At 53.6% G+C, this 24,345-nt stretch overlaps 8 protein-coding genes across 8 annotated transcripts; 4 read left to right on the forward strand and 4 right to left on the reverse strand.

Moving 5' to 3' along the window:
* Positions 1-784: 784 nt before the first annotated feature.
* Positions 785-1,765, reverse strand: A1O3_02864 (uncharacterized protein; the record flags this gene model as incomplete). Its single annotated transcript, XM_007733004.1, has 2 exons — positions 785-984; positions 1,057-1,765. The coding sequence occupies 2 exons, from the start codon at positions 1,763-1,765 to the stop codon at positions 785-787; spliced, it is 909 nt and encodes a 302-aa protein (XP_007731194.1).
* A 647-nt stretch (positions 1,766-2,412) lies between these two features.
* Positions 2,413-4,492, forward strand: A1O3_02865 (uncharacterized protein; the record flags this gene model as incomplete). Its single annotated transcript, XM_007733005.1, has 4 exons — positions 2,413-3,363; positions 3,595-3,723; positions 3,853-3,962; positions 4,096-4,492. The coding sequence occupies 4 exons, from the start codon at positions 2,413-2,415 to the stop codon at positions 4,490-4,492; spliced, it is 1,587 nt and encodes a 528-aa protein (XP_007731195.1).
* An 827-nt stretch (positions 4,493-5,319) lies between these two features.
* Positions 5,320-7,175, forward strand: A1O3_02866 (uncharacterized protein; the record flags this gene model as incomplete). The annotated part of the gene is made up of 2 exons (XM_007733006.1): positions 5,320-5,764; positions 6,286-7,175. 2 exons carry the CDS (start codon positions 5,320-5,322, stop codon positions 7,173-7,175), a joined length of 1,335 nt encoding a protein of 444 aa, XP_007731196.1.
* Positions 7,176-7,790: 615 nt separating this feature from the next.
* On the reverse strand, positions 7,791-9,526 carry A1O3_02867 (isocitrate lyase; the record flags this gene model as incomplete). The annotated part of the gene is made up of 3 exons (XM_007733007.1): positions 7,791-8,148; positions 8,211-9,262; positions 9,323-9,526. The coding sequence occupies 3 exons, from the start codon at positions 9,524-9,526 to the stop codon at positions 7,791-7,793; spliced, it is 1,614 nt and encodes a 537-aa protein (XP_007731197.1).
* Positions 9,527-11,050: 1,524 nt separating this feature from the next.
* Positions 11,051-13,559, reverse strand: A1O3_02868 (neutral trehalase; the record flags this gene model as incomplete). The annotated part of the gene is made up of 5 exons (XM_007733008.1): positions 11,051-11,261; positions 11,321-13,059; positions 13,116-13,237; positions 13,297-13,366; positions 13,419-13,559. The coding sequence occupies 5 exons, from the start codon at positions 13,557-13,559 to the stop codon at positions 11,051-11,053; spliced, it is 2,283 nt and encodes a 760-aa protein (XP_007731198.1).
* Positions 13,560-15,428: 1,869 nt separating this feature from the next.
* A1O3_02869 (uncharacterized protein) lies at positions 15,429-16,667 on the reverse strand (the record flags this gene model as incomplete). The annotated part of the gene is made up of 1 exon (XM_007733009.1): positions 15,429-16,667. One exon carries the CDS (start codon positions 16,665-16,667, stop codon positions 15,429-15,431), a length of 1,239 nt encoding a protein of 412 aa, XP_007731199.1.
* A 989-nt stretch (positions 16,668-17,656) lies between these two features.
* On the forward strand, positions 17,657-19,308 carry A1O3_02870 (aldehyde dehydrogenase (NAD(P)+); the record flags this gene model as incomplete). Its single annotated transcript, XM_007733010.1, has 2 exons — positions 17,657-18,033; positions 18,084-19,308. 2 exons carry the CDS (start codon positions 17,657-17,659, stop codon positions 19,306-19,308), a joined length of 1,602 nt encoding a protein of 533 aa, XP_007731200.1.
* Positions 19,309-19,919: 611 nt separating this feature from the next.
* On the forward strand, positions 19,920-21,677 carry A1O3_02871 (uncharacterized protein; the record flags this gene model as incomplete). The annotated part of the gene is made up of 6 exons (XM_007733011.1): positions 19,920-20,083; positions 20,187-20,263; positions 20,322-20,361; positions 20,421-20,490; positions 20,546-20,605; positions 20,682-21,677. The coding sequence occupies 6 exons, from the start codon at positions 19,920-19,922 to the stop codon at positions 21,675-21,677; spliced, it is 1,407 nt and encodes a 468-aa protein (XP_007731201.1).
* Between the last annotated feature and the right edge of the window lie 2,668 nt (positions 21,678-24,345).

The raw sequence follows: 24,345 nt of genomic DNA on the forward strand, positions 1-24,345 counted from the left end.
GGGTGAGCGTGATGTGATGGCGTGAGGGGCCCGGAGCAGTCTGAGAATCCGCTGTCTGAGTCTCGCCAGACCGGATGTTCTGAAATGCTGTCTTAAAGATGTTGGGGATGGAAAGTGGTGGTGCTTCCAACGGTACTCTGGAGATACTGGGTGGGAAGATCAGCCGTTGGCGAGGGATCGTTGGTCTCGTGCTTGTCACTCGCCCAGCCGGAGACGAACTTCACATCACTTGGGGATCATTATCATCAGAAGTTCTCGATCCCGCAGACATCATTGCTTACCGTCGATGCCAAAGTCTAGGCTAGGTGACTCGTACTAGAACGAACAGTCACCCCACCAGTACAGAATAGTAGCACGGGATGTTATGACGCCGGGAGGGGTGCAGCGGGCACTTGCGCAGCGGGAGGGGCCAAGCCCAGCCTCGTCCCGTGACCAATACTACGGTGCATCGTGTGACCTCCTGCGCAGAAGAAATCAGATCAAAGATCATCTCATTGTTACTCTGCTCTCTGAGGCCAAAGGCCACTTCAGTGTACTATTTAGCCCTTGTTTGATAGCAGATGCTCCTCTTGTACGGATCCTCGGACTGAATCGCCTCTGGCCTCAAGATGTATCCTAATCCCTCCCGATGAAAGATCAGTGTGAGTCAGGCAACGCAGCCGAGCACAACTAGCCACTCCAAAGGATCAAGGACGAACTGTCTTTCGATGTGTATGTGTTATTTCTCGCGGCAACGTCTAGATGAGATCCTTGTCACGCCAGTGAGGAGTGTCTGTCCTCGGCGTCACTGTTCTTTCCATGGGCTCCTCCAAGCAGCCTCAAACGGCCATCCAACAAGCCCAATCTTGAACCGCGTACCCGCTTCAATCTCTTTGGCTTGAGCCTTGAGTTCATCTACATCCCAGTTTGTCCACAGAAACCTGCCCTTGAGGAAACGTGCTTCGGGGCTTGCCAGCCAAACATTAAAGCTTGCCGGCAGAGAAACTAAGTTAGAGGTCAGCTCAGGTTCAAGTTCATGGTGTTCGCCAAAGCTCGGCAAGTGGTAATTCCACCTACCGTGATCTGAGAAGCCGACGGCAGCGACACCTCCTGCTTCCTTATTCATGTCCGTGTCCACGACGCCGGGCTGGATGTGGAAGACGCTGAGGTCCGGGTTCGCAAAGGCCACCGAGTCCCAGAGCCGAATCACCGCCATCTTTGCGACGCCATACGAAGCAAAGCTGGGAGTAAAATCCACATGTGCAACGCTCGAAGAAACGTTGATGGCGACGGCTCCAGGCGCCGCGTAGCGAAGAAAGGCCTGCGCGACCAATAAAGCTCCACTGAGGTTTTTCTGGACGCCGTCGAGAAACTTGTCGGCGTCCACCTCCCTCACGGGATCCTGAGTTCCAACCACGGCCGCATTGCTGACCACAACGTCGATCTTTCCGTCGTCCACGAACTTGGCGAAGGCCGCGTCCACTTGGTCCTGCTTGGTGATATCGGTGGGGGCCACAAACACGTCGACGCCCGTGAATTTCTGCTCGATCGATGCTTTGGTGTCGAGGAGCGGCTGTTCCCGACGGCCAAGGAGCCCGATTCGAGAGGCGCCTGCTTGGGCAAAGTAGCGAGCCGTCTCTGCACCGATGCCAGTGCCGCCTCCTGTGATTATCACGGTCTTGCCTTTGGCAGATAGCTCGGGCCTGGTGGGAGATAGAGATGGATATGTGGTATTGTGCCACGTTGCGGTGGGGGATGGAAAAGGAGCCGGGACCGTGGAAGCCATGGTGATTGTACTGGGAACTGTAGATGAATGGATGATTGTCCGATGAGGAATTATGTCTTCCACCCCTACTTACCCATCTTTATATATACATCTATGGCCGAGTCTACGACTGCGGTTCAGTGCTGTACGGAGTGGTGCAATTTGTGAGGACCAGGGGGCGAGGATCACGTCTGCGACAACCTATATGGATTGCTAATCCCATGTATAGTATCCGTACATGGCCGGAGAATGAGGTTTCCGAAATCTTAAATGAGGCATCCTGTGCTTGGTACAGTACTCTTGAGAGGGAGATTGTTGACGTTGACAGTGGACACCACGACCCGATCCACAAATTCTTCCCAATCCGGACCACGAAGACTTCTCTACAAAATGTTCCGCCCGCCCGCTGACAAATGGGGCGACGTTCTAAGTTCGAAGACTCAAGTTTCAATGCTGTACGGACATCCGTGTAGCCAGACTGTTGCATTCACCGTTCACACTTCACCGCTCCCCTGACTGACTTTAGACTTACGGCGGCCTATTTTGAAACTGAAATGTACGGAGGAGACGTGCAATCAGTCCTGCGGTGCGGGCAGTGCAACAAACCATTCGACAAGCGTAGGTTGCCATCCCCCATCCCCGTAGCCTTAGGGCCCTTCCCTCTTTCTATGAGGCCCAGTCTGAGTGTGTACGGATCTAACGGACGGGATGGTGGGACAGAATCCACGCTGAAGAGACACGGATACTACTGTCGGTCGCGGAGAGCAGGCAGTACGCCTACGCCTCGGACTCGATCTTGTATCGCGTGTGCGAGAAGAAAGGCGCGTTGCGATAACCAGCGGCCCGAATGCTCGCGGTGCATCTCCAAGGCCATCGAATGCCATTATCCAACCCACACGCCCAAAAGCACCGGGCTCGGGCCAAGAGCGCCGTCGTTGGTGGCAGATGCTCCTCCTTCTCCTGCTGGGGTCGCAAATGGAAGAGGTCAAGCAACAGGCAATGGTGGTGATCGTGATCATAATCATGGCCATGCTGAGATTCTCAACCATGCCCCTGTCACATCAGACCCCGAGTTCGCGTATCTCGGAGCAGACTATCTTGACTGGAACGACCCAAGTGTCGATTTCGCCGACTTTCTGCATCACGACGGAAGTGTCAAATCCCCATCCCAATCTCGTTCATCGGAGTCGTCATCTTGGGTCCCTCGGTCGACCTCTTCGACGGGTCTTTCCTCCAAGTCCGTTGAGGGACAACTGGTCGTCTCTTCTCCTAATTTGTCGATACCGATCCCAATACCAATCTCGACACTGTCCAATTACGCTCTCCGGTCATTCATCCAGCGCCCGAAAATCAAGACTGGCCATCAGAGGATCGCCAACCTCATCCTGCACACGCTGAAGTCCTATCCTCTGATGATGCTGCGCGACAACACTCTCCCGCCCTTCATCCATCCGCATTTGATCTCTTCCGACGATGTGGAGAGTAACCATACCCGGAACGACATGGAGCCATTGACCAACTGCATCAATCTGGTGCGTATGATCAGCGGCGGCGTCCGGGGGAGTCGAAAGTTGTTCTGGAAGAATGTCGGGCTGGAATGTGAACGGATGTATGCCGAGGTACGTTGATGTCGACGTTGAGGTTGAGGTTGAGGTTGACTGTTGACTGTTGACTGTTGACTGTTGACTGTTGAATGTTGAATGTTGACTGTTGACTGTTGACTGTTGACGTTGACGTTGACGTTGACCGTCAACTGTTAACCGTTGACTCTCGATTTCCTGCCATGGCTCTCGTCTACCACCAAAAGGACAAGGATACCCACGAGAGGCTGACATTGGCGGTGTGATTAGCATCTGGAGTTGAACAAATGGGAGCTGCTTGCTGCCATGCAAGCCCTCTCCATCTACATTCTCATCCGCATGGACGAAGGCGAGACAGACCACAACAACTATGATTTCCAATTAGTTGCCGCCGTCACCGTAGGTCGAGCCAGCTCCCTTTCTCCCTTTCTAGCTTTCTGCCCTTCTCCCTTTTTCCCCTTTTCCCCTTTTCTCTTTCTATCCTCTCTCCCTGCCCTGTCTGAAGTCTAATGGCATGATGGTACTCAGGTAATCGCACAACAACTCGGCCGCGTCAGCTCCTTCGTCCCGCAGACTACGCGACGCAACGCCGCTGTCGAGAGGTGGAGAGATTGGGTTTATGAGGAGTCAAGACAACGGTGAGAATCCTACCTAGAATTCCCAGCCTACCCACCCAACCTCAATCCTCGATCCTCAGTCTCAATCTAATCCCATTGGGCACGAACTGAATGTGTTGTGAAAAATACTAATCTTTCCTGGATCCAACTCAAGGCTAGCCGTGGTCTATCGAGTCGTCAACATGCTCGTTTATTTCGAACCGGCGTCCATGTGCACTCTGCAGACGGATCTTGTTCTCGCCCCGCTCCCGGCAAAGAAACAGCTGTGGGAAGCACGCGACGAGTCTGAGTGGACGGCAGCAAGCGAGAGAGACCCTGGGAGTCGGACTGCCTTTGGACTGGCTGCCAACGGCGAGCTCGTCAAACTCGACGAGGGCCAGCTCCTCTGTGGCAGTGGCGGGGTGCTGCTCTACCATCCTTTGGACCTTATGACTTCCACTTCCCCTTCCACTTTGTCCAGGGCTTCAACTTCTTCGCATTGGGAGGAGTGGTGCGCGGGAATGGACGGGTTTGGCGGGCTGGTCATGCTTGCGGCTTCTTTGATCGCTTGACTGACCTGGTATCTGTGGTATAGTATCCATACCTTGCGGCTATTGCCAATGCGAGAGGATATACGGAGAACTCAGCTCCCATCAGGGGGACTACATACCGTTGTACGAATACCTGATACTTGGGTGGCAGCCATGGTGTCTTTTTCTCAGACAGTAAAGATCTGGCCTGATATCCGATATCGGTCAAATATTACTAGTGAGCTACTAGTGTACTAGCTCTAATACTAGTAACACTAATATACTAGTTTAGTCTTGGCTTCCCCGGCGCCACCTCCGCACTGTAAGAGGCATTTGTCCCCCACCAGCCCAGGCTGACCGAGGTCTGAAGCAGCCTTCGGCATCAAGCATATGAAAGTCCTGCCTCTACCACTGTCATTACCACTGCCTCTGCCTCTGCCTCTGCTATTGCGTCGGGCATCATCCGAGAAGAAGCTTCTGCTGGCCTCCGCTCATATATCTGCATGACTACTGGAGTGGGGGAGGCCGGAAAGTCCGCCCACTTCCACTCTTCCTTCTTGTTTGTACCATTACCATCTGAGTACTAAGGTACTTATAATACTAGTTGTGTGAGCTCAGCGTCTGGTCCCGTCGACCTAGACTCTCCGTTGCACCAAACCAGCCCTTCAGGAGTGTGTATTGGGTTCTCAACCAGACGTGGCTTTACAAAGTCGACGTTGACTCGACAAAGGTTCACCCACAACCCGGACATATTCGACCACGACGACGAGGTCTGCCCTTATTAAGACATCAACATTGACGTCAATACAACCAAAACTACCCATCCACACATATTCCCCTGCCTTCGATCTCCGGCGTCGCAAGCAATCATGGCAGCCCGCTCAACTTCGACCAGTACTCCCTCCCTGGGCAGCCTGCACCACCAACTCCTCCCTTCGTACCGCACCGTGGTCGATCATACTCTCCTCTCACCCGTCGTGACAGGGGCATTACTATTCCTTGCCAACAGGCGCAACCACAACAACCGCAGCCGCATCGTTCCCTCGATCGCAGCCGTCAGAATACTCAAGATCCTGTTCACTGTCGGCTTGGTGACTCAGGTCAACCGGTTCCTGAACCGACTGGCCCTGAACCATTGGCATCTCCGGAAGCAGGGTGCGCCGTGGGAGTTCCAGACCGAAGGCAAGGAGACGATCGTGGTGACGGGCGGGTGCAGCGGCTTCGGCAAAGCGATGGTCAAAATGTTCGCCGCCACAACAAAGGCGAATCTCGTCGTCTTGGACATCCAGGAGTTGCCGGCCGATCTGGAGAACAGTACGTTAGATTATCGATTACCCTACCCGTGTGTCTTGTCTTGTCTTGTCTTGTCTTATGTTCTGGCCTAGCACTATACTGCACACCACTGGCCCAAAGAAGCCCCTATTTCCATCTCTCTGTCTCTCCTCCTCAAGAGGGGTTGGCCCTATACAGATGGTCTCTCCGCGCTCCAAGCTTGCCCTCTTTTGTCACTGTTCTCGAAGAAACGAGAAACAGAAACTAGCTAGCCAGCCAGCTGGGCTACCGTGTCTCTATCCGCCAACATCCAATTGTTTTTCAAAGATGTCTCTGTTTGATATTCTCATTCTCAACCCATATTAAGACCTTGGCTACTAAGCCACTATGTATCCATTCCTTTCCTTTTGTACTTTTCCATTCCATTCCATCCCATCAATCCTACAATTTTGCTCCGACAGGAACCAGTATCCCCTACATGCTCTTTCTACAGGGACCGGGATCCCCTACAAGCTCCTCCTACAGGAACCACCATCCCCTACATCTCACTGACTTCCATCCAGTCCCACGACTGCACTACTTCCCCATCGACCTGACCAAGCCGGAATCCATCATCGCCACCACGACACGCCTTCTCGAGACGGTGACGCCTCCGCCGACGGTGCTGATCAACAACGCGGGGATCGCCCAAGCCCACACGCTACTCGAAACGAGCGACGCCTTCCTCGACAAGATCTTCCGAGTCAACGTGCTCTCGCACTTTACGCTGCTGCGACTGCTTCTGCCCGAGATGCTGGCCCGGCGGAAGGGCCACATTGTCACCCTGGCCAGTATGGCCAGCTACACGGGCCTCGCTAGTCTCGCCGACTACGCTGCCACCAAGGCCGCCGTGCTGGGCTTGCATGAGTCGCTGGTGCAGGAGTTGACGCATCGCTATAGCCACGTCGGGAGCAACGCTGGGAGCAACGCTGGCGGTAGTAGTGGCAGCAACGCTGGTGGTACTGGTGGTAATGGTGGTGATACTCCCGGTGGCAGCAACGCTGGTGGCAATGGTGGTGATTTTCCTGGTGGTACTGGTGGTCCCGGTGGTACTGGTGGTGGTAATGGTGGTGATACTCCCGGTGGTAATGGTGATAACCCCGGCCACAGCATCCAAGCCAGCATCATTCACCCCATGTGGGCCCGCACCGCGCTCATCGGCTCCTGGGAATCCGCCCTCACCCAGTCCGGCACGCCGGTGCTGACGGCCGAAGACGTGGCCGGCCGCGCCGTCGACCAGGTCCTTTCCGGTAGGAGCGGCAGCGTCTACGTCCCGGCCAAGATGTGCATTGGGCCCCTGTTGCGCTGCCTGCCGGACTGGCTGGCCATTTGGATACGGGATGGAGTGCAGAAGGCGACGGCGACGACCACGACCACAGCCACGACAGAGGAAAAGAAGGCACTTTCATCGTGATCTAGACTACGACGGCGACGGCCACGACAGAGGAAAAGAAGGGACTTTCGTCGTGATCTAGTTGGTCTGGTCTGGTCTGGTCTGGTCTGGTTTGGTTTCGTTATGCGTAGTGATCTCACAGACTGCTTGTTAGTGGCCTTTGAAAAGCCTGGCCGGACTCGTCTCGTCTCGTATAGTAAATTCACCCAGACACCGACCTAGTCGATATAAATATATTACAACCCACTATCCGTGCTTCTTGAAGAACAAGAAATCCCAATCAATCATCCTCATATTGTAGGCAATAGTTCAGTATAGATCACTCACTATGTCATATATGAACATGGATATAAACATGACACTCGATTATCAACCCGTCGTTCCACATGCCAGTGCCGTGCAATCCAGCGTGGCGCTGTCAGTCTCAGTTGGCTCATTTTGGGGTTCAAGTCAACTCGAATTTCTCCTCGATTCGATTCATCTTAATTCATATGGCACGTTTTCCTCCTCTTCCTCGTCTTCCTCCTCTTCTCCTCCTCTTCATTTTCAAATCCAAATCAATCGCTTCTTTGGCCTGACTATCCTAGATCTGGTCATGCACTCACGCCTCCCCACTCTCGAAAATGCCAGCCATATCTAATGGAACTGGTCTTCCGTCACCCCTTTACCCATGGCCGCGGTACTGCTAGTACCACCTTGGACCATCTTGAGTAGATTGTCCACATAGTTGGCGCCGGACCACTTCTGGTGCGTGACCACGTCAATCTTGGCATTCATCTCAGGTTCCTGGATCAGCTCTCCATAGGCACGCATGCCGCGCTTGGCAAATTCTTTGGCGAACGTGTCGGAGATCAGGGCGGTCGAATGTAGACCGGCCAGCGTGATGAACTGCCAGGCATAACCCAACTCTCCCAGGCGTTGGATATAAGTTTCTTGGTCCTTGGCGGACATGGCAGTCTTCCAGTTGAACGATGGGGAAAGATTGTAGGCAAGTCTGGACGCACACCATGATCAGTATAGAATTCGTGCCGCTAGGTTGAGATTCGTGTCACTTACTTTTGCTCGGGCCAGACAGCGTGAACGCCATCGGCGAATTCCTTCGCTTGAGCGTAATCCGGCAGCTTGCTCTCCATCCAAATCAGGTCGGCGTACGGAGCATAGGCAATGGCCCGGTTGATGGCACATTGACAGCTTCCCTTGAGTCGGTAGAAGCCCTCACGTGTCCTCGGGGCATCCCAGTCCCAGTAGATGTCCACTCCGGTGAGCCCCTTGGCAATTGCGCGGCTCTCGCTGTTTGACTTTCCTTTGGAGGCCTGCTTGTACTTGGCAATCAAAGCCGGTTTGTCAACATGCACGCCCGCGTTGATGGCGTCAATGACGGCGTCGTCGAAAAGTTTGATGCCGGCTTGCCTGGTCCACGAGTCTTCAATGGCTTCAAGCTCGGCGCCAGTCTTGCCGGCTTGTTCGGCCGCAACCATGAGATCGTTGAGAGGTTGGAGATTGGCATTGGTGGATCCAAGTATAAATGCGTGGTCTCGGTAGTCGATCGTGGTGGTAATCAAAGTGGCCGCCTCGGCGTCCGTTCGGGCCACCGCCAACAAGTCGACGCCCAAGATATCGGCTTGAGCGCGGATGGCCACGAGGCGGTTGATATGTTCAGAAATAGGGACCAAGACCTTGCCAGCCATATGCCCACACTTCTTGGTCCCAGGCGCCTGATCTTCAACGTGGATACCGGCGGCGCCCCTCTCAACAAACAGCTTGGTGAGTTTCATGACCGCGGTCAAACCGCCATGGCCGGTATCCGCATCGGCGATGATGGGCCGCAGGTAGTCCACCTTGGGTAGAGACGCCCGCTTCTCCTTGGGAGTGGTGAGACGCTCTTCTCTCTGCTTGCGGTCGTGGAACAACTGAGCCATGAACAATTGGTTCACCTTGTTGGGCACGGTGTTCATAGGATAGTCGGCCAGATCGGGAGAGGGCTCATCGGTCGAGGAAGCGGTAGATGAGGCTTGCCAGCCCGACACGTAGACAGTCTCGAGATATTTGTTCATCTGAGTGAGCATGGTTGGTTCGAGACAGCCATACGTGGTCGAGGCAGTTTTGGTCTGGTAATCAAATGGTCAGTTTGTGTACGACATCAGCACCTGCAAAGGACGTGGTCATACAGCAAATCGGTGCTCAACCAATTTCCACAGCTTTTTGGACTGGATGTTGCTGGGGTAGTCGATCTTGATGGTGCCTCGCTTCTGAACAATCTGCTCGGCGGTATAGGGTCGCTTGGTGTATCTCCATCGGGAGTCAGTCCACCACTTCTTGACCGCGGCCACCTCTTGCAGGTATTGCTGCTCTTCTTGTTCAATTGAAGCCATCTTGGTGGCGGCGAGAATCTTGTTCAGCGTGGCTGTCGTCAAAGGCCGAGGCTGTCCGTGTGTATTGTAGCTGTCCCAGTGCGGTCGGTGTTCTACACCCCGCAAACAAAAAGACACGAAGGGAGAGGAGAGTTGAAGAGGACAATGGGTGGACCGAGAGACGAAACAGTCATCAGAGTCAGAGTCGAAAGAGGAGCATGCGCCAGAGTTAAGTAATATTACGGACACCCGGCCGAGCGCAGGGACTGGTTATTGCCGGTCCCCTCCATCTCCGACGGGCTGAGAGAGGTAGGACTAAGGACGGCGGGCACGGTCGTAGAGCGTGCTTGATCGTGGCGTCCGGTTCTGGCCAAGCTTGGACTCTGGTACTTGGACCCGGGTCAAGGGCGGGAGAAGGAGTCTGGGAGGAAGAGCGGCGAGCAGAGATTGGTCGGCTGGATGACGGGCCTGGGGAAGAAGCCGGACTGGAGGGCGAGAACTTGAAAGAGGCAAATCGCCGTTCGAGGGCTTGCCGTTTGCCATTTGCCATCTGATAGCCTTCGGTGGAGGCTCGGCTAGGTGGGGATGGGAATGGGAATGGGGAGCGAGGCACAAGAGAGGAAGAGGAATTTGGCCGTTGGTGACGGCAGCATGTGCCCCAAGCCTAGGTATAAAGCAATGACGCCAGATTCGACGTTCCCTTGTGCCTTGGGTGCCTTTGCTCTCCGTTCGCCCGCAGGATGTACGGATAGGATACATAACCAGCCGTACATCCCGCCGAGAACAGCCTGTTCGTCTGGTCTATATCATGATCGGTATATGCGTGAGGTCTCCTATCCCCTTCCGTGTCTGCCTCTGCCTCTGCCTCTGCACCCCTGTAGTGGTCTGTTGTTCCAGCTGGCATCACGCCGCCTCCAGCCGCCCACGATGCCTCGGCACATGTCACGTGCACTTACGCCGGAACAACCAGGCTGCACCTGCTCCGGACTTGCTAATTAGGTGGTTGTCTACGTCGCTCCCGCGAAAAAGAACCGGAGCCTGATGACTGTTCAGGCCGGGGCTTTGCCCGCCTTCCAGGAATCAGGCCTCGAGATCTACTTCCGTACGGAGTATTGCATTGTAGGAGAATGACCTTCATGATCCACTACCGAAGTATCTAACAATAACGGGCAAAGGCTAACCGCAGAACCACTATGTACTGTGTGCAGATTGGCAGGAATCCCCCCTGTGCTGGTTGCATCATCAACGCATGTGCGCAACCTGTCAAACGCCGTCCAATGTCCATAAGTGCAAAGCTAATAACAATAAACTAAAAGAATTCTGAAACCACCCACTGCCTGCTGAGGATAGAGGATACCCGGTAGCCATTCCTCTCCCGGACCTTCTTCGGATCAACGTCTCGTCGCGAAAACCTCCCTCCGCCGTGACGGGAACGGGAAGAAGTCATCATACCTCCCCAGCCTTCTTGAACAATCCAAGTCTCCACCCCATCAGTCCCGTCTCGAGATCACTGTCCAGTGTCCACTGCTCAGTGTCTTGGACTGATCACTCCTCTGGGCTCGAGCTGATGACTGCTTCAGCCTCGTCGGCCGACTCGGGTCGCGATTCGTCCGAGCCTTCCTCGATGGTTCCGCCCAACTTGATTTCGGTGGCTTTGGCAAACGTATCGTACGGCGTAATGGTGCCTAGGGCTCGTTTCATGTGCATGGGAATGAAAGACAGGCCATACACATAGCTTGCATTGACCCAGCCAAAGCTGTTCCGATCCGTCAGCCACCGGACTCAAAAACAAAACAAAAGACTCGCTCAACTTACCCTTCCCTCGGCACGCCTTTGAAGTCGGCCCCTTGATTGCCGTACTCCGCCTCCACCTTGTGGGGATCCAGTTCACGGGTGACATTGTACTTTTCCACCACCACGCCGTTGAAGTCGACAAATGCCTTGGTCACCATGTACAGCCACTTGTAGGCGAGCCGCTGCGCATCTTCAATGTACCCGTACTTGATGAGTCCACCCCACGCCAGCATCTGCTGAGGAGCCCAGCCGAAAGGATAGTCCCATTGTCGATTGGGGCGATTCAGACCGACCTCACCTCGAGATGCCTCGGTTCCCGACACGAGTCCTCCGAAGCATTCAAACTTGGGAAGTGCATTGGCCACCAAGGCAGCGGCCTGGCGTGGCGACGCGCATCCTGCCCACATGGCCCAGAATGTCGTTGCGCTTTCGTATGCGGTACGCTTCTTGTTCACCGTGTCGTAGTCAAAATACATGCCTTTCGCCTCGTTCCACATGTATTTGTCCATGCGAGCCTTGCGCAATCTGGCCCGCCGATCCCACGTGGCCGACGTCTCATATCCCTCCTTGCGGTTGGCCTCGGATCGGAAGTCGGCTGGAATGGCCAACCGGTCTTTGAAGTATTGGCGGATACACCAAGAAATATCAATTTCATACTTGTACAGCAGTGAATTGAGATCAACCGTGGCCAGATTCGCCGCACAGCTTTCCAGTCGATACGACGTATCATGACCAGACTCCCGCACGGCACGATCATGCAGGAAATACTCGTCCAACTCCGGCTCTTTGACCTCGTCCGAGTTGTATGCCTTGACGAACTCCTCAAAGGCCATCCCGTGCTTCTGAGCATAAGGGGTGATGATGTGCACGAAGTGGGAAGCTTCGGTTTCTGGGGGCACCCCGCGACCGTCCGGGCGGTAGCGAGAGAGACCAGTGGCAGGGTCATGACGGGGGGCTGACATCCAGACATCGTAGTATTCCTTGATGGCGGCCGTGATGGCCACCCGCAGGAAGTCGAGCGCACCAGGTTCGTGCTTTATCTTGTCATAGACCTTGAGCGCCATGTCGGTCAAGAAGGGAGGCTGGGACCTGGTAAGGTAGTAAGAACGGTTGGCGTTCAAGATCTTGCCATAATGCTGGATGCAGAAGCAGAAGTGTCTGACCATCGACTTGGCTAGATCAATCCTGTCATTCTGGATGAGCCCAATTGATTCCATGTAGCTATCCCATCCATAAAGCTCGTTGAAGCGTCCACCAGGCACTACGAATGGTTCGCCCTTGAGCGTCTCTTTGCCATTGATCACCTCTTTCTTCATGACCAGGGCCAAAATCCCGGGCGCGTCATTGAGACTGCGGACGTACTCGGCGGTGATAGGACCCTCTGGCAGCCAGCGGACATCCAACCTAATCTCGGGACGATCTTGGGCAACCTTGGTGTAGTATTCATGCTGCTCAGGGCAGCCCCGTGGGATGTAGATGCGAGGTCTGGGATCGGGCGTCCAGTCTTTAGGATCACGACCAGCCTTTTCAATAGTGTCGGCATCAAGGCTCCGGGTGAGATTGGTCCAGAACTCATCCCTGATGCGACGAGATAAGCGGTCGACGGGGTTTTCACTGAGGCGAGAACGATGTATCTTGACGACTCTCTTGCCCAAGTCTTGTGCTAATGTCAACTCTTGCAGGAGGTTGCTGATCATGTAGTTTCCGCGGACTTCGGTAGATCGGTATCCAGCAGATGCCAGAGTGCCTAGACTGATGTGCTATACAGCCGGTCAGTCTTGTGTGAAAACGTCATAGCACTGTAGGCTATGCTTACTTTTGGTCCATTGTCTTCAATAGTGATTTGTTGATTTCCATCAATGTCCTCTCTTTCAATGAGATCTTTCAGGGTGCGATTCACGTCGACCAAGAGTTCTTGATGTTGTTGGTAGTGCTCGTCTGAAGGAGTTATACGTCAGTTGAGATCTTTTGACCCTATCGGGACGAGAGGGACGCACCATGACTGGTCCGACGTGCAGGATAGTTGCCTTTATAACCGGGAAGAGCCTCGCGGGCAGGTTTGATGTACTAAGCGTGGTCAGCAATGACAGTAGAGGAGACAAGATGGCAGCGCACGTACAGAAGAGACTGCTCTATTGCGTGCGCCTAGCAGTTGGCGTCTGACTGCGTCCTCGTCATAGTAGACAGAGGGAGAAGAGTAGGGGTCGCGGCGGTCTAAGGATGAGCTACGGCGGCGGTTGTGCCCATGTGGCAAGCTCATGACCGACAGAAATGTCTCAAATCCAGGCAGGATCCAAATGAGGTTATATACCACTAGAGTAAGTGGAAGGAGTGTATAAGATTAAGTGGCCCGAAGGTTGAAGTGGGTGACAGCAGAGAGTCCGTGACGCGGTCTTGGATCGATGACACGAGGGCAAATGATGTCGTTGCGGGCCGGCCTGAAAGTTTGGACTTGCCCGTGGCTTTAGAGTTAGATCGCCGGCAACGAGCAAAGTCTCTCCAAAACCTTTGCACCTGACGCAGCTTCGACACGAGGCAGAAAACAGCGTTGTGTTGCCGAGGATGATTATTGGGAACCTGAAGTAGAGGGATAGATAAGGCGGGTTGACAGTAAATGTGAGGCTGTGAGACTGTGAGACGGCTGAGATGAGGATGATAGGACGAATTACTGATGAGCGGGAGCCAGTGGTAGGTAGGTAAGCAGACGAAGAGGAGGAGGAGGAAGAAGAAGAAGAAAAGAAGAAGCGGTGGGCTTTGATTGCAGAATTGCGGTGTGTCGATCGCAAGTGAGGGTGAGATTGATTATGTACTCTGGATGCAGATGTCGTGGGGGTGGTCGGTGGTGAGTTGTGAGTATCCGTCCGTATCTCAAGGGGATAAAGAAGGAGCACCGCAGCCAGCAAACTTGAAGAAAGAACAGCTGTGAGAAGCAAACACTTTCGCAGAAAAGAGTCACGCGGACAGAGAGGTGATTGCAGTTTCAATTCAACTGCAACTGTGACTGTTTCGGCTGTGAAAATTCGCCCACGCGCAGCAAGGCAGGGCCGGTGTCCAGCCTGTGCTCTGCAGCCAACCGCGCTCGTCGCCAGTCACCACTATTGCATCGCAGTCCGGCAGGGTGCGATATTCGAATGTGGAAATCGTGCCGCCTCTGGTGTGCAGCTGGCCGGAGTCCGTGTGGTGTGGGATGCCTGGCAGATTCAATTTCAACCACCACCACCACCACCAACACAGCCACAGTCACCATGATTGATTCTGCTTGTCTTCACCACCGTTCTTCTTCTGTCCAGTGCAGAGTGGGTGCCTTGATTGACGGATTCCCGCAGTCCCTACCTCAGCATAACAGTCCTTGTCCTTGCTGTTGTGTGCCAGCGGCCTGCGGTGTCAACGGTGCTCCAGCCCGCTTGCATCTTGAACAATGACAAGGACTCGGGATACTATAATAGGCATGCGGCCTCCTCTGTGTCAGCCCCAAATCTCAGCCCCTCCCCGGCCTTGCCCCTCCATTGGGCTAAAAGGCGCCCCGAACGACGGTTAACGGCCAATACCGCAATCGCTGGCACAGGCCTCCTTAGCCCCTAAGCCTAGGCTTTTGTGCCCCCCATGTCGCTATCCGCACCCGCATCTGGGCCTGCAAGGCACCATCTGCCCATCTCGCATCCACAACCAACCATTGACCTGCCTAGCACAACAGTCCATGTCATTCCACCTGACACTAAATGCAATCCGAGATCGATCTCTGGGGTATCGCCGGAGCCTACCTGGTACCGAAATTCCACGAATAGACCCTCCGGGACAGCCAAATGCCCTTGATTCCAACCTATACGAGCTACCTATGTCTCCGGGCTCGTGATTTTAACTCCGACTATATCTTCGCAGAGGGTTACAGAGTACTCGTACCGTCCGCAGTACAGAAATCCCGCTAGCATAAGGTATTCGTGCCGGGGGAAATCCGCCAGGTGTTCCACCGCCTCTCACTCTCCCCGGGTTTGCTGTTGCTCGGCTGGATCCCTTTTCCATTTCATGCCTGCTCCAGCCATCACACCGCGGCCATTACTCAAGACGGACCCCTGTCCGATGCATTCGTCCATCAACTTGAATACCGCACTTACATGTTCATTGTGTGTCCTCACATGACTATCGCATCCAGCTTCAGACATGCTTCCTCCGCATCCTTCGGCCCCAGGCACACCCGCCCACACCAACCACACCAGCTACGAACCGCGCCTTTGGCCTCCCTTTCCAAATACTTGCCACTTGCCTTCTCGTCTTCATATTCCCAAACCGTGGCACCAACCTTGACCCGCTTCTTCATTTTTTTCTTGACCACTCCGCCGATGCCTTCTATTTCTTGCTGAAAATACCCAGGCTTGTTGCTGCTGTGATCCGGGGTGCCGATGCTGCTCGGTTCACCTCCATCGTGCTCCCGATGGTAATCAAGAGGCTTTCGTCCGTAACAGTCAATCTCAACCCAGCATTCGGCATTGCCGCCAGTCGCGAGACAATCGTGGCCACGCCCACATTTCTGGCCCTGGTTGCCAGCTCCCAAACCCGTGCCCAATCCTCCGCCGATATGGGTAGAGTATCGAGATCGCCACGTCCACACGCGCTTATAGGTGGTGTCGGAAACTCCAAGGTGCTGTCCACATGGGGCACATAAGAAAACACCGCGAGTGTCGCACGTGCAAGGGCCGCGCAAAAAAGCCGTCGAGGTGAAAGAATGAAGATCCTGTTGTCCGACCTCGCGATCCTCCAGACCAGATCCCGAACTCGACGTAGATTGGCTCGAGACCGAGTGGTCCGACTTCACTGAACTGGCACTAGACACCAGGACGCCATCAGTCCAGTTGTGGGGCACAGCCGGAGCGTATAAATGCGCTTCTATTGGGGCGTCCAGGCAGGTGCTGCACAATCGTCGATAGCGATCTTTCAATCTGGCATTACTGGGAGGCTTGGCTGCACAGTTGCGACAGACCACTGACCCGCAGCTGCGACATGGAGCGACAAGGTCTCGAGCGCAGGAGCTGATCTTGCTGGTCACACCCATTGATGACCAAAATCCCGGAAGTGTCGAGCGTACCCATGGCCTCACGGCGTCCTCAACTGGGATATTCGGCTGCCACGCTGCAGATGCACCTGTTACTTGATCATAATGGAACGACGCATCCGTGTATAGATCTGCAGTCTTTGCCGTTGCAAGTATTTCAGTCAGCGTGGGCATCCCGTCGAGGATGCATCGCAGGGAATGAGCTTTGAGCTGAGGAGCGTACTGCGTCAGGCTCATATGGACGCTTCGGCAGGTTGCTGCCAGAGCATCTAGGTCATTAAGGTCGATGTGGGAGGCCAAGGAGAAGGCGATACTAGACATGATATATTAGCATAGGAAATCGCCTGCCATTGAGCAGGTACTGCCAGCGCATACGGATAGCATGTCAGAGCGGCCGCCAATTTGTTGGTCCTCATCGAGTCTACCTGCACAGCCCTCGTCATGCAAGTTCTGTCGGCTTCATTTGACACGCCCTGGTCGATAGCCTTTAGCTGATCATGACGGGCTGAGATGGATGGCCGCGTCGATCCCGCATCGTCACATGGTGGACGATGGGATGCGCAGTCATCGTCGTCAAGGTCAACGAACACTGCCATGGTGCCATTGGAGGCAGACAGAGAGACGGGTTCGATGCCACCGAATCTTGTCGCTAAATAATATACGACGAATGCAATGTCTAAAGATGAGAAATCGTAGTGATGCGTAGGAAAGAAGACGCAGAAACGCGGGCTGGAAGGCGGTGGTTAAGAGGGGCTGGATCGACTGGATCGGCCTTAGCGGCATCGTCATGAGGACGTTACTACAATTAGCAGTACCCATCTCTCGACCGAACTTGGAGACTATGTAATTACTGTACTACTGGCGACGGACGTCGTCCCCGCGAAACGCACCGACGCTTGAATATCTCTTTGATGGGGAATAGCAGAAGAACAGGGCCCTGACCTGCAAGAAGCCTGACTCAGGTGCTGCCGACTTCCAAGTCAAACGAGCCGTGTCCATCTTCTCCGCACAACCAATCCTTCTGCGCTCACAACACCCTCTCGAAGAGCTGTTGTTGACACGTTCCTTGTGGTTGCAAGGCCTTGAGCCGAGGCACATTGCTCTGTATCTGCTATTCGACAGTGCTGCGCCGTTCTCATCTCGCCAACAACCGAATACCCTGTGCAAAGGATATCAATAGCGTCTTTGACATCCAGTGACGGTTTACCTTCGCGAGATTCGGAGGACCTCTTGAGAAATCCCAAAACCGCGCCCGCAGTTCGTTTGATATCATACTGAGAGGCACTACAAACTTCACCCACAGCGCAATCATGGCTTCGGTCCAGTTGCCGACTTTCACAACCACTCCCATCGAAAAGATCCCTTCCATCGTCTCCCGAATCCGCAAGACCTTCTTCTCCCAAAAGACTCGCCCGGCGGCCTTCCGACTCAAACAGTTGCGCAAGTTATACTGGGCAATTGTTGACCATGAGAAAGAGCTCTTGGAAGCGTTCAAACAGGATCTGGGCAAGGGATACTTTGAAGTGATGACCTCTGAAATTGAATGGGTGAAGAATGATATAATATTCATGACTCAACACTTGGAGCAATGGATGAAGGATGAGAAGCCGGCAGATATCCCATGGAGCCACAGGATTGTGAGCCCCAGAATACGGAAGGATCCTCTGGGCCTGATACTCGTAATTGGGTGAGTTGACAAAGCTGTATCGCTCTCTGGCTGATATTGACTCTGTGCAGTGCCTTCAATTTTCCGGTGAATTTATCCTTTGGCCCTATGATCGGGGCCATTTCAGCAGGAAACACCGTTGTTCTGAAGCCTTCTGAACAGTGTCCCAACTGCGCCGCCGTCATGCAGACGATTATGGAAAAGGCATTAGATCCCGAGTGCTATATCTGTGTCCAAGGTGGCATACCCGAAACCTCGGCTTTGCTCGAGCAGAAATGGGATAAAATTTTCTTCACCGGGTCTGTAAATACGGCAAAGGTTGTTGCTCAGGCAGCGGCGAAGAATCTGACCCCGGTCGCTCTGGAACTGGGTGGGAAAAATCCTGCTATAGTGACCAGGAACGCGGACGTCCACTTGGCAGCTCGGCGCCTGTTGTGGTCCAAGACAATGAATGCAGGGCAGGTGTGCATGAGTCAAAACTACATCCTAGTTGACAAGGAAGTGGCTCCCTCCCTGATAGCGGAGCTCCAGGTGGCCCTGAAAGAGTTCTTCCCCAGCGGTGCGAAGCAGAGCCTGGACTACTCTAGGATCGTCAACGTTCGAGCCTTTAACCGGATCAAGAAGATGCTGGATTCTACTTCGGGGAAAATAGTCATTGGAGGAACCATGGATGCCGATCAACTATTCATCGAGCCTACCGTAATTGAAGTCTCAGATCCCAAAGACTCTCTCCTGGTAGAGGAATCTTTTGGACCTCTCATCCCAATCCTGGCGGTCGACAATTTGGATCAAGCCATCAGCATCGCCAACAAGATCCATGCAACGCCACTGGGAGTCTATGCTTTTGGAACGAAGGCCGAGACTGACAGAGTACTCGCCGAGACCCGTTCCGGCGGCGCCAGCGTCAACGATGGCTTCTACCATGGCATTATCCCAACCCTTCCCTTTGGTGGCGTGGGCGACTCTGGTACTGGAGCTTACCATGGAAAGGCATCTTTCGACTGCTTTACGCATGGTCGGTCAATCACCAAGACACCCAACTGGGTGGAGAAGTTGCTGGCGGTCAGGTACCCGCCTTTTGCTGGCACCAGCAAGCTCACGCAGTATCGCACAATGGGGGTTCTGAAACCCGATTTCGACAGAGAAGGAAACCAGAGGATTGGGCTACTGTGGTACCTGATCACTCTGGGGGCGGGAAGTGCGTCCAAAGGTGCGTTTCGAGCAGTGTTGGTCGCTGCTGTTTATCTGGCACTGAGAGCACTAATGGAAGGTAGAGCATGGAAGGCATTGAAATAATAGGACCCGAGATGAATCAGTGCTATGAGGAATACTAAATAGTTGTAGTATAGCAAGCAAGCGACTGTTAGCCTCTGGTTGGAACTGTACGGAGTAGAATAATCACGATGCCTTGAATTCACGAAGGCTTGACTACGGACTACTCAACGGGGCGCAGCCATCGACATGATGGCAGTGCCACTTGCTTTGGGGGGAACTATGAAACCTCGGCGCAGATAGGCAGCAGGCATTATTCAAGCATCAGCCACAGTCAACGTAACCTGCGGAGTTGGCCTCAGGATGTTGAGCCACAGGAGGGCGTTCACGTCATTATCCTTACTCTTCCAAGGTTGCTATCAGTGGTCGGAGCAGACCCTCGTCCAACGCCCGCCTTTCTGATACGTACGACCACGATCCCAAGATACTCCCTCTGGTTGGATATAGTATTCTTGCCTCTTTTTTGTTCCCTGACTGCTGCAGAAGATCTATCTGATTATCCTGCGCTCGCGTCCGAGATCTTCCGCCTCGCGGTACCTCTCCATTCTAATTCTATTTCACTCCCAAGTCACCTGTCCAGCAGATTTCACCGCATTTCCCTGCGAAGCCTCCAGAAGCACGAACTCCCCCATAACATGACATCGACCTCGACTACACCCTTTGCGACGCCTGCTACCTCCCTACCGAGCTCAAGACCAGAGACTCCAACCCAATCCTCTCCTCCTGCTAGCACCTCGGGGGAGGTTCCGTTGCAAGATGAAACATCCAAGCTACGAACGTTCTTGAGCTTGTTGAGAAAGTACGTCACCGTGATAAGAAGTCTGCAACATATGTGGAGGTTTTACAAAGCTGTTGGAATATATCGACGTGTCTGGGCTAATATGGACGTTGCGAAATGGCAGGTTTATCGGGGTGACAGATATCGCCAACGTCCGGTTTTCTTTACCCTCTCAATTACTGGAACCTATACCCAACCTAGGTAGGTAGTGGTGCTCAGACACTGCGGAAGGGCTGTTAGTTGACGGCATGGCATGTAGAATACTGGCATTATCTGGACAGACCAGAGACTTTTGCAAGGTGAGGCGATCTCAGGTTGAACAAGATTAGTCCTCCGGGCTTTACTGACGCGCGTTTAGCATTGGTACTTCGGACGATGACCTCGGTCGTATGTTGGAAGTGCTCAGATTTTGGTTCACAAAGGATTTGGTTCGTTTGCGTGATAGGCCTGTCTGACGGTGTCCGATGCTAAGAGCTCGTGCAGAAATATGTCAAGGGCAAGCCTTGCAAACCATATAATTCGACGCTGGGAGAATTTTTCAGGGTTAGTCATTTCTTTCCATGTCGACTGACATGTTCCTGGCGATGCGACGGCACTGACAGGTTACTTTTCTATCTAGTGCAACTGGGAAGTCAACGACCCAGCGCCACCCATATTGAATCCATCCAAGGCACCACCCCAGCCGCCCGCCGATCCCAAAAATCCTAACGGCAAGGAGAATCCTGTACGGATATCTTTTTTGACAGAACAAACCTCTCACCACCCACCTGTATCAGCATATTGGTACGACTGTCCTGAGAAAGGGCTTCATGCCCGAGGCTATGACCAAATCTCCGCGCGCTTTACTGGCACCTCCGTCCGCGTCGTTCCCGGCATGTATAATCGTGGAATCTTCATTACGCTGACCAAGCGAGACAATGAGGAATACCAGCTGATACATCCGGCGGCATCGCTCGGTGGCCTGCTCCGAGGGTCCCTGTACATCTCCGTGGCAGACACATGCTATGTGACGTGCCCCAAGACCAAACTGAAATGCATTTTGACGTACGTGGAGGAAAGTTGGTTCGGCAAGGCTCAAAACCGTGTCCACGGGGTGATCTTTCGCTATGATCCTAATGACGACAAGTACACGCGGGTCAAGGACGTACCTGACAAAGACATTCTCTCCAAAATCGAAGGCTGTTGGCAGGAACAGATCACCTACACGATTCCAAACACGGCGGCTGTCAAAGAGAGGCCAGATCTCCAGCCAACGTCCGAGAAGCAGTTGCTGATCGACTTGCAGCCGCTGATGCCCGTTCCTAAAACCTGCCCTCCCTCTCCTCACCAGCTGCCGCACGAGTCACGTCTGTTCTGGAAGGACGTGACAGTGGCGATCAATGAGAAGCGCTATGGAGACGCTACGCGCATCAAGCAGGATCTCGAGCAGGCGCAGCGAGACAAGGAGGCCAAACGCAAGGAGCTCAACACCGAGTTCAGGCCGCGCTTCTTCACCTCCGTCACCGAACCTTCTGGAAAGCCCGAGTTGACGCAATACGGTAAAGAGACACTTGAAGGCCTAAGCAAGAAAGAATTTCGGCTGGAACATAAGCCCGAGGCTGGGATTGATGTTTAGGTTGCCGGTGAATGCCTGTACCGAAGGGCAGGTGGGAGCTAGGCTATACGGAAATCGTCAACATCGGGTGTCAGTTGGACTGAGCTGCGAATACTTCTCAAGATTTCAGGCATAGCCAAGTCAATGAACATGACTGATCGAGGGAGACCGAATTGATTAGATTCACATCCGGTCACGGCTTGGGCGGCACGGTATGGTAACGACAAATTGACGGGCGACTTAGATTGGCATGTCTATCAAAGATGGTTGCTTGCATTTGCTTTTTGCGCTTGTCTACACGAAGGAGGCACGGCATAGACGACGAAGTGTCTCGCGGCCTTTGACCTTATAGGATGGCATGGTGGTTGGGAATAGGAGTCAGAGTCACAGGTTACTAATATCAAGCAAGGTATTGAGCATATATCTGCACACAGGGGAAGTGGCGCAATGACACTTCGACTTTGTTCAGAATGATAGACTACTAAATACTCCTGACTGGGGTAACGGTATATAAGTTGTATCTACTATCATACAGCCACATATACCGGAAGTATACACGCTCTCGAGGGCGACAATGGCTCCTGTTGTCGGGCAACGACTTCCACCAACGCGTGTACTGTAAGTAAGGACCGTCTTTCCACGACCAGCTTGAACCCGCGGTTCAGCCTGGCGGGAAATATAGGGTGATTTTGATACTGATTTTGGTTTTGATATTGATATTGATATTGATATTGATTTTGATTTTACCGAGCCAACTACGCTGCCTACCCTGTGTCGCTAGGCAGTCAGTTTTCGATCACGCGGACAGTCTCGCCACGAGACATTGTCGATAGGGGAAACCAACGTGGGCGCTCTGCAACGCACACAGCCTTATGATGAGGTACCTATGCGCGCACAAGCCCCTCCGGCTGATTGTACACATATTGTGGAAGCATAGCCGTACATACTACTAGGAAGTAACTTCTGTATGGATCCGTACCTTGTTCCCCCTGCCCCAGTAAGGATACCAACCGTGCGTCGTGCGGGAGGCGCTGCCGATCTAGAGCGCCTTTGCAACCACGAGGGACTGCTTTTTTCAACTTGAAGAAACGGGACATGACATGACACCATTCTCGTCCGAGGTCGGCATCTGCGATTATGTGCACATACATACGTACTACGAGTATCCGTACTCCGTATTGGCACGGGGTATTCGGACCGGCGTACGGAGTATGCGTGTTCGGACAATGTATGGAGTACATTTGTAGGGGTCGGGGTCGGAGTCGGGGTCGGGGTAGGGGTACGAAACAGAGGCGCTGTGCATTGTGCAGTGTCCTCCTCCAAGTACAGGGAGGGGCAACGTATATGTACGGAGTACGGAGTGAACATCTGAATGGCCGACTGATTGGACGGGATGCTGCGGCACGAGCCCGCGCGGGCTGCGACAAGGACGTTACGGGATCTGCAGGAAGGAAGGAAGGGTGGAAGGATGGAAGAGACTTCGAGTTCGGCATCGGCACCGGCATCTGTATCCGCACTCCTGCCGTGCAGTGTCAAGACGCGAGAGATGTCAAGGCAGGTGGGAACCTGGCTGGAACGTGGCTTGCCAGGTGTGCTCGGTAAGTGTACGGATGATACTCTGTACGTATGTGACAACAATAACGTGCACGGAGTACGGAGTACGGAAGATTTAGGTGCAAAGCGCTCTGGAAGGGCAGGGCACCTGCCATGAAACGGTGGCCAGGGCCGCGAGGCGCGATATGAAACACCGGAGGCGGTTGGAGGTCGCTTAAACGGTTCCCGTGGTTGTTCCTTGACGGTTTCTGGAATCGCGGGAAAGAAAGAAGAAATTATAATTCTGGTAGGATTTGATTAGACTGGTCTGGGAACCACCAATACAGAGCCATAATTCGAGGCGAGGTGAGATGAGGTGCTGCGTTGAAGTTTCTTCTCTTATGCTTTATGCAGGAGATAGGGGCAACCAAAACGGTGGTGATGCCCAACAGCTCCTGGTTTATGAAATTGAGTGTGAACCACTCCCTGCGTTGATCAACTACACTCGCTTACGTTACCGAGCCAGCCTGGTAGGGCTCAGAAAGCTGTCCAGGGACTTCTGCATCTACAGGGTCCTCCATACTCCGTACACGGCACAGTAATTGGTATCCGTACGTAGTGCTACTACGCTGCGCTCGCTTGATCTATCGCACTAATTCCTCCAGTACTCCGTATATCTTAGTAGTCACCATGTGGTGCTGTTGCTGTCCTCGATCGAGCAGGGCCAAGGTAAGGGTAAGGGCGGGAGCAAACGAAGGTGCATTATTAATTTCCTTTCTGCAAGAAGCACCTCAAGGCGGCTGCGTTGTTATTGCCGAGTACGGAGTATGTTCAGAGAATGGCAGGAGCAGGATGGGTGCTGGGCGATTCCCCGAATTTTAGACGGCAACGATGACTGCTTCGAAGACATGAGGGGATCTGTATCCGTATGCTTTTCGATCTGAGTACGGAGTAATCCGTAAGCTTTCATTAAGCACGTAATTAGTAGTTGACCTTCTGTGGATGAAAAAACCACGCTTCCCACTACTCCCAGAGTCGGGAAAATCCCGCGATTGTTTAGGCCACATCATGGAGTCAGCCCATTGTGGCGGCGAGTGGTGCAAGGACCGGTGGAGAGGAGGAGCTGCTACTTGTTCGAAAGAGGTAGTAGGGTCAA

Source organism: Capronia epimyces (genome assembly GCF_000585565.1).
Source record: "Capronia epimyces CBS 606.96 chromosome Unknown aczIQ-supercont1.2, whole genome shotgun sequence".
NCBI classification, from domain to species: domain Eukaryota; kingdom Fungi; phylum Ascomycota; class Eurotiomycetes; order Chaetothyriales; family Herpotrichiellaceae; genus Capronia; species Capronia epimyces.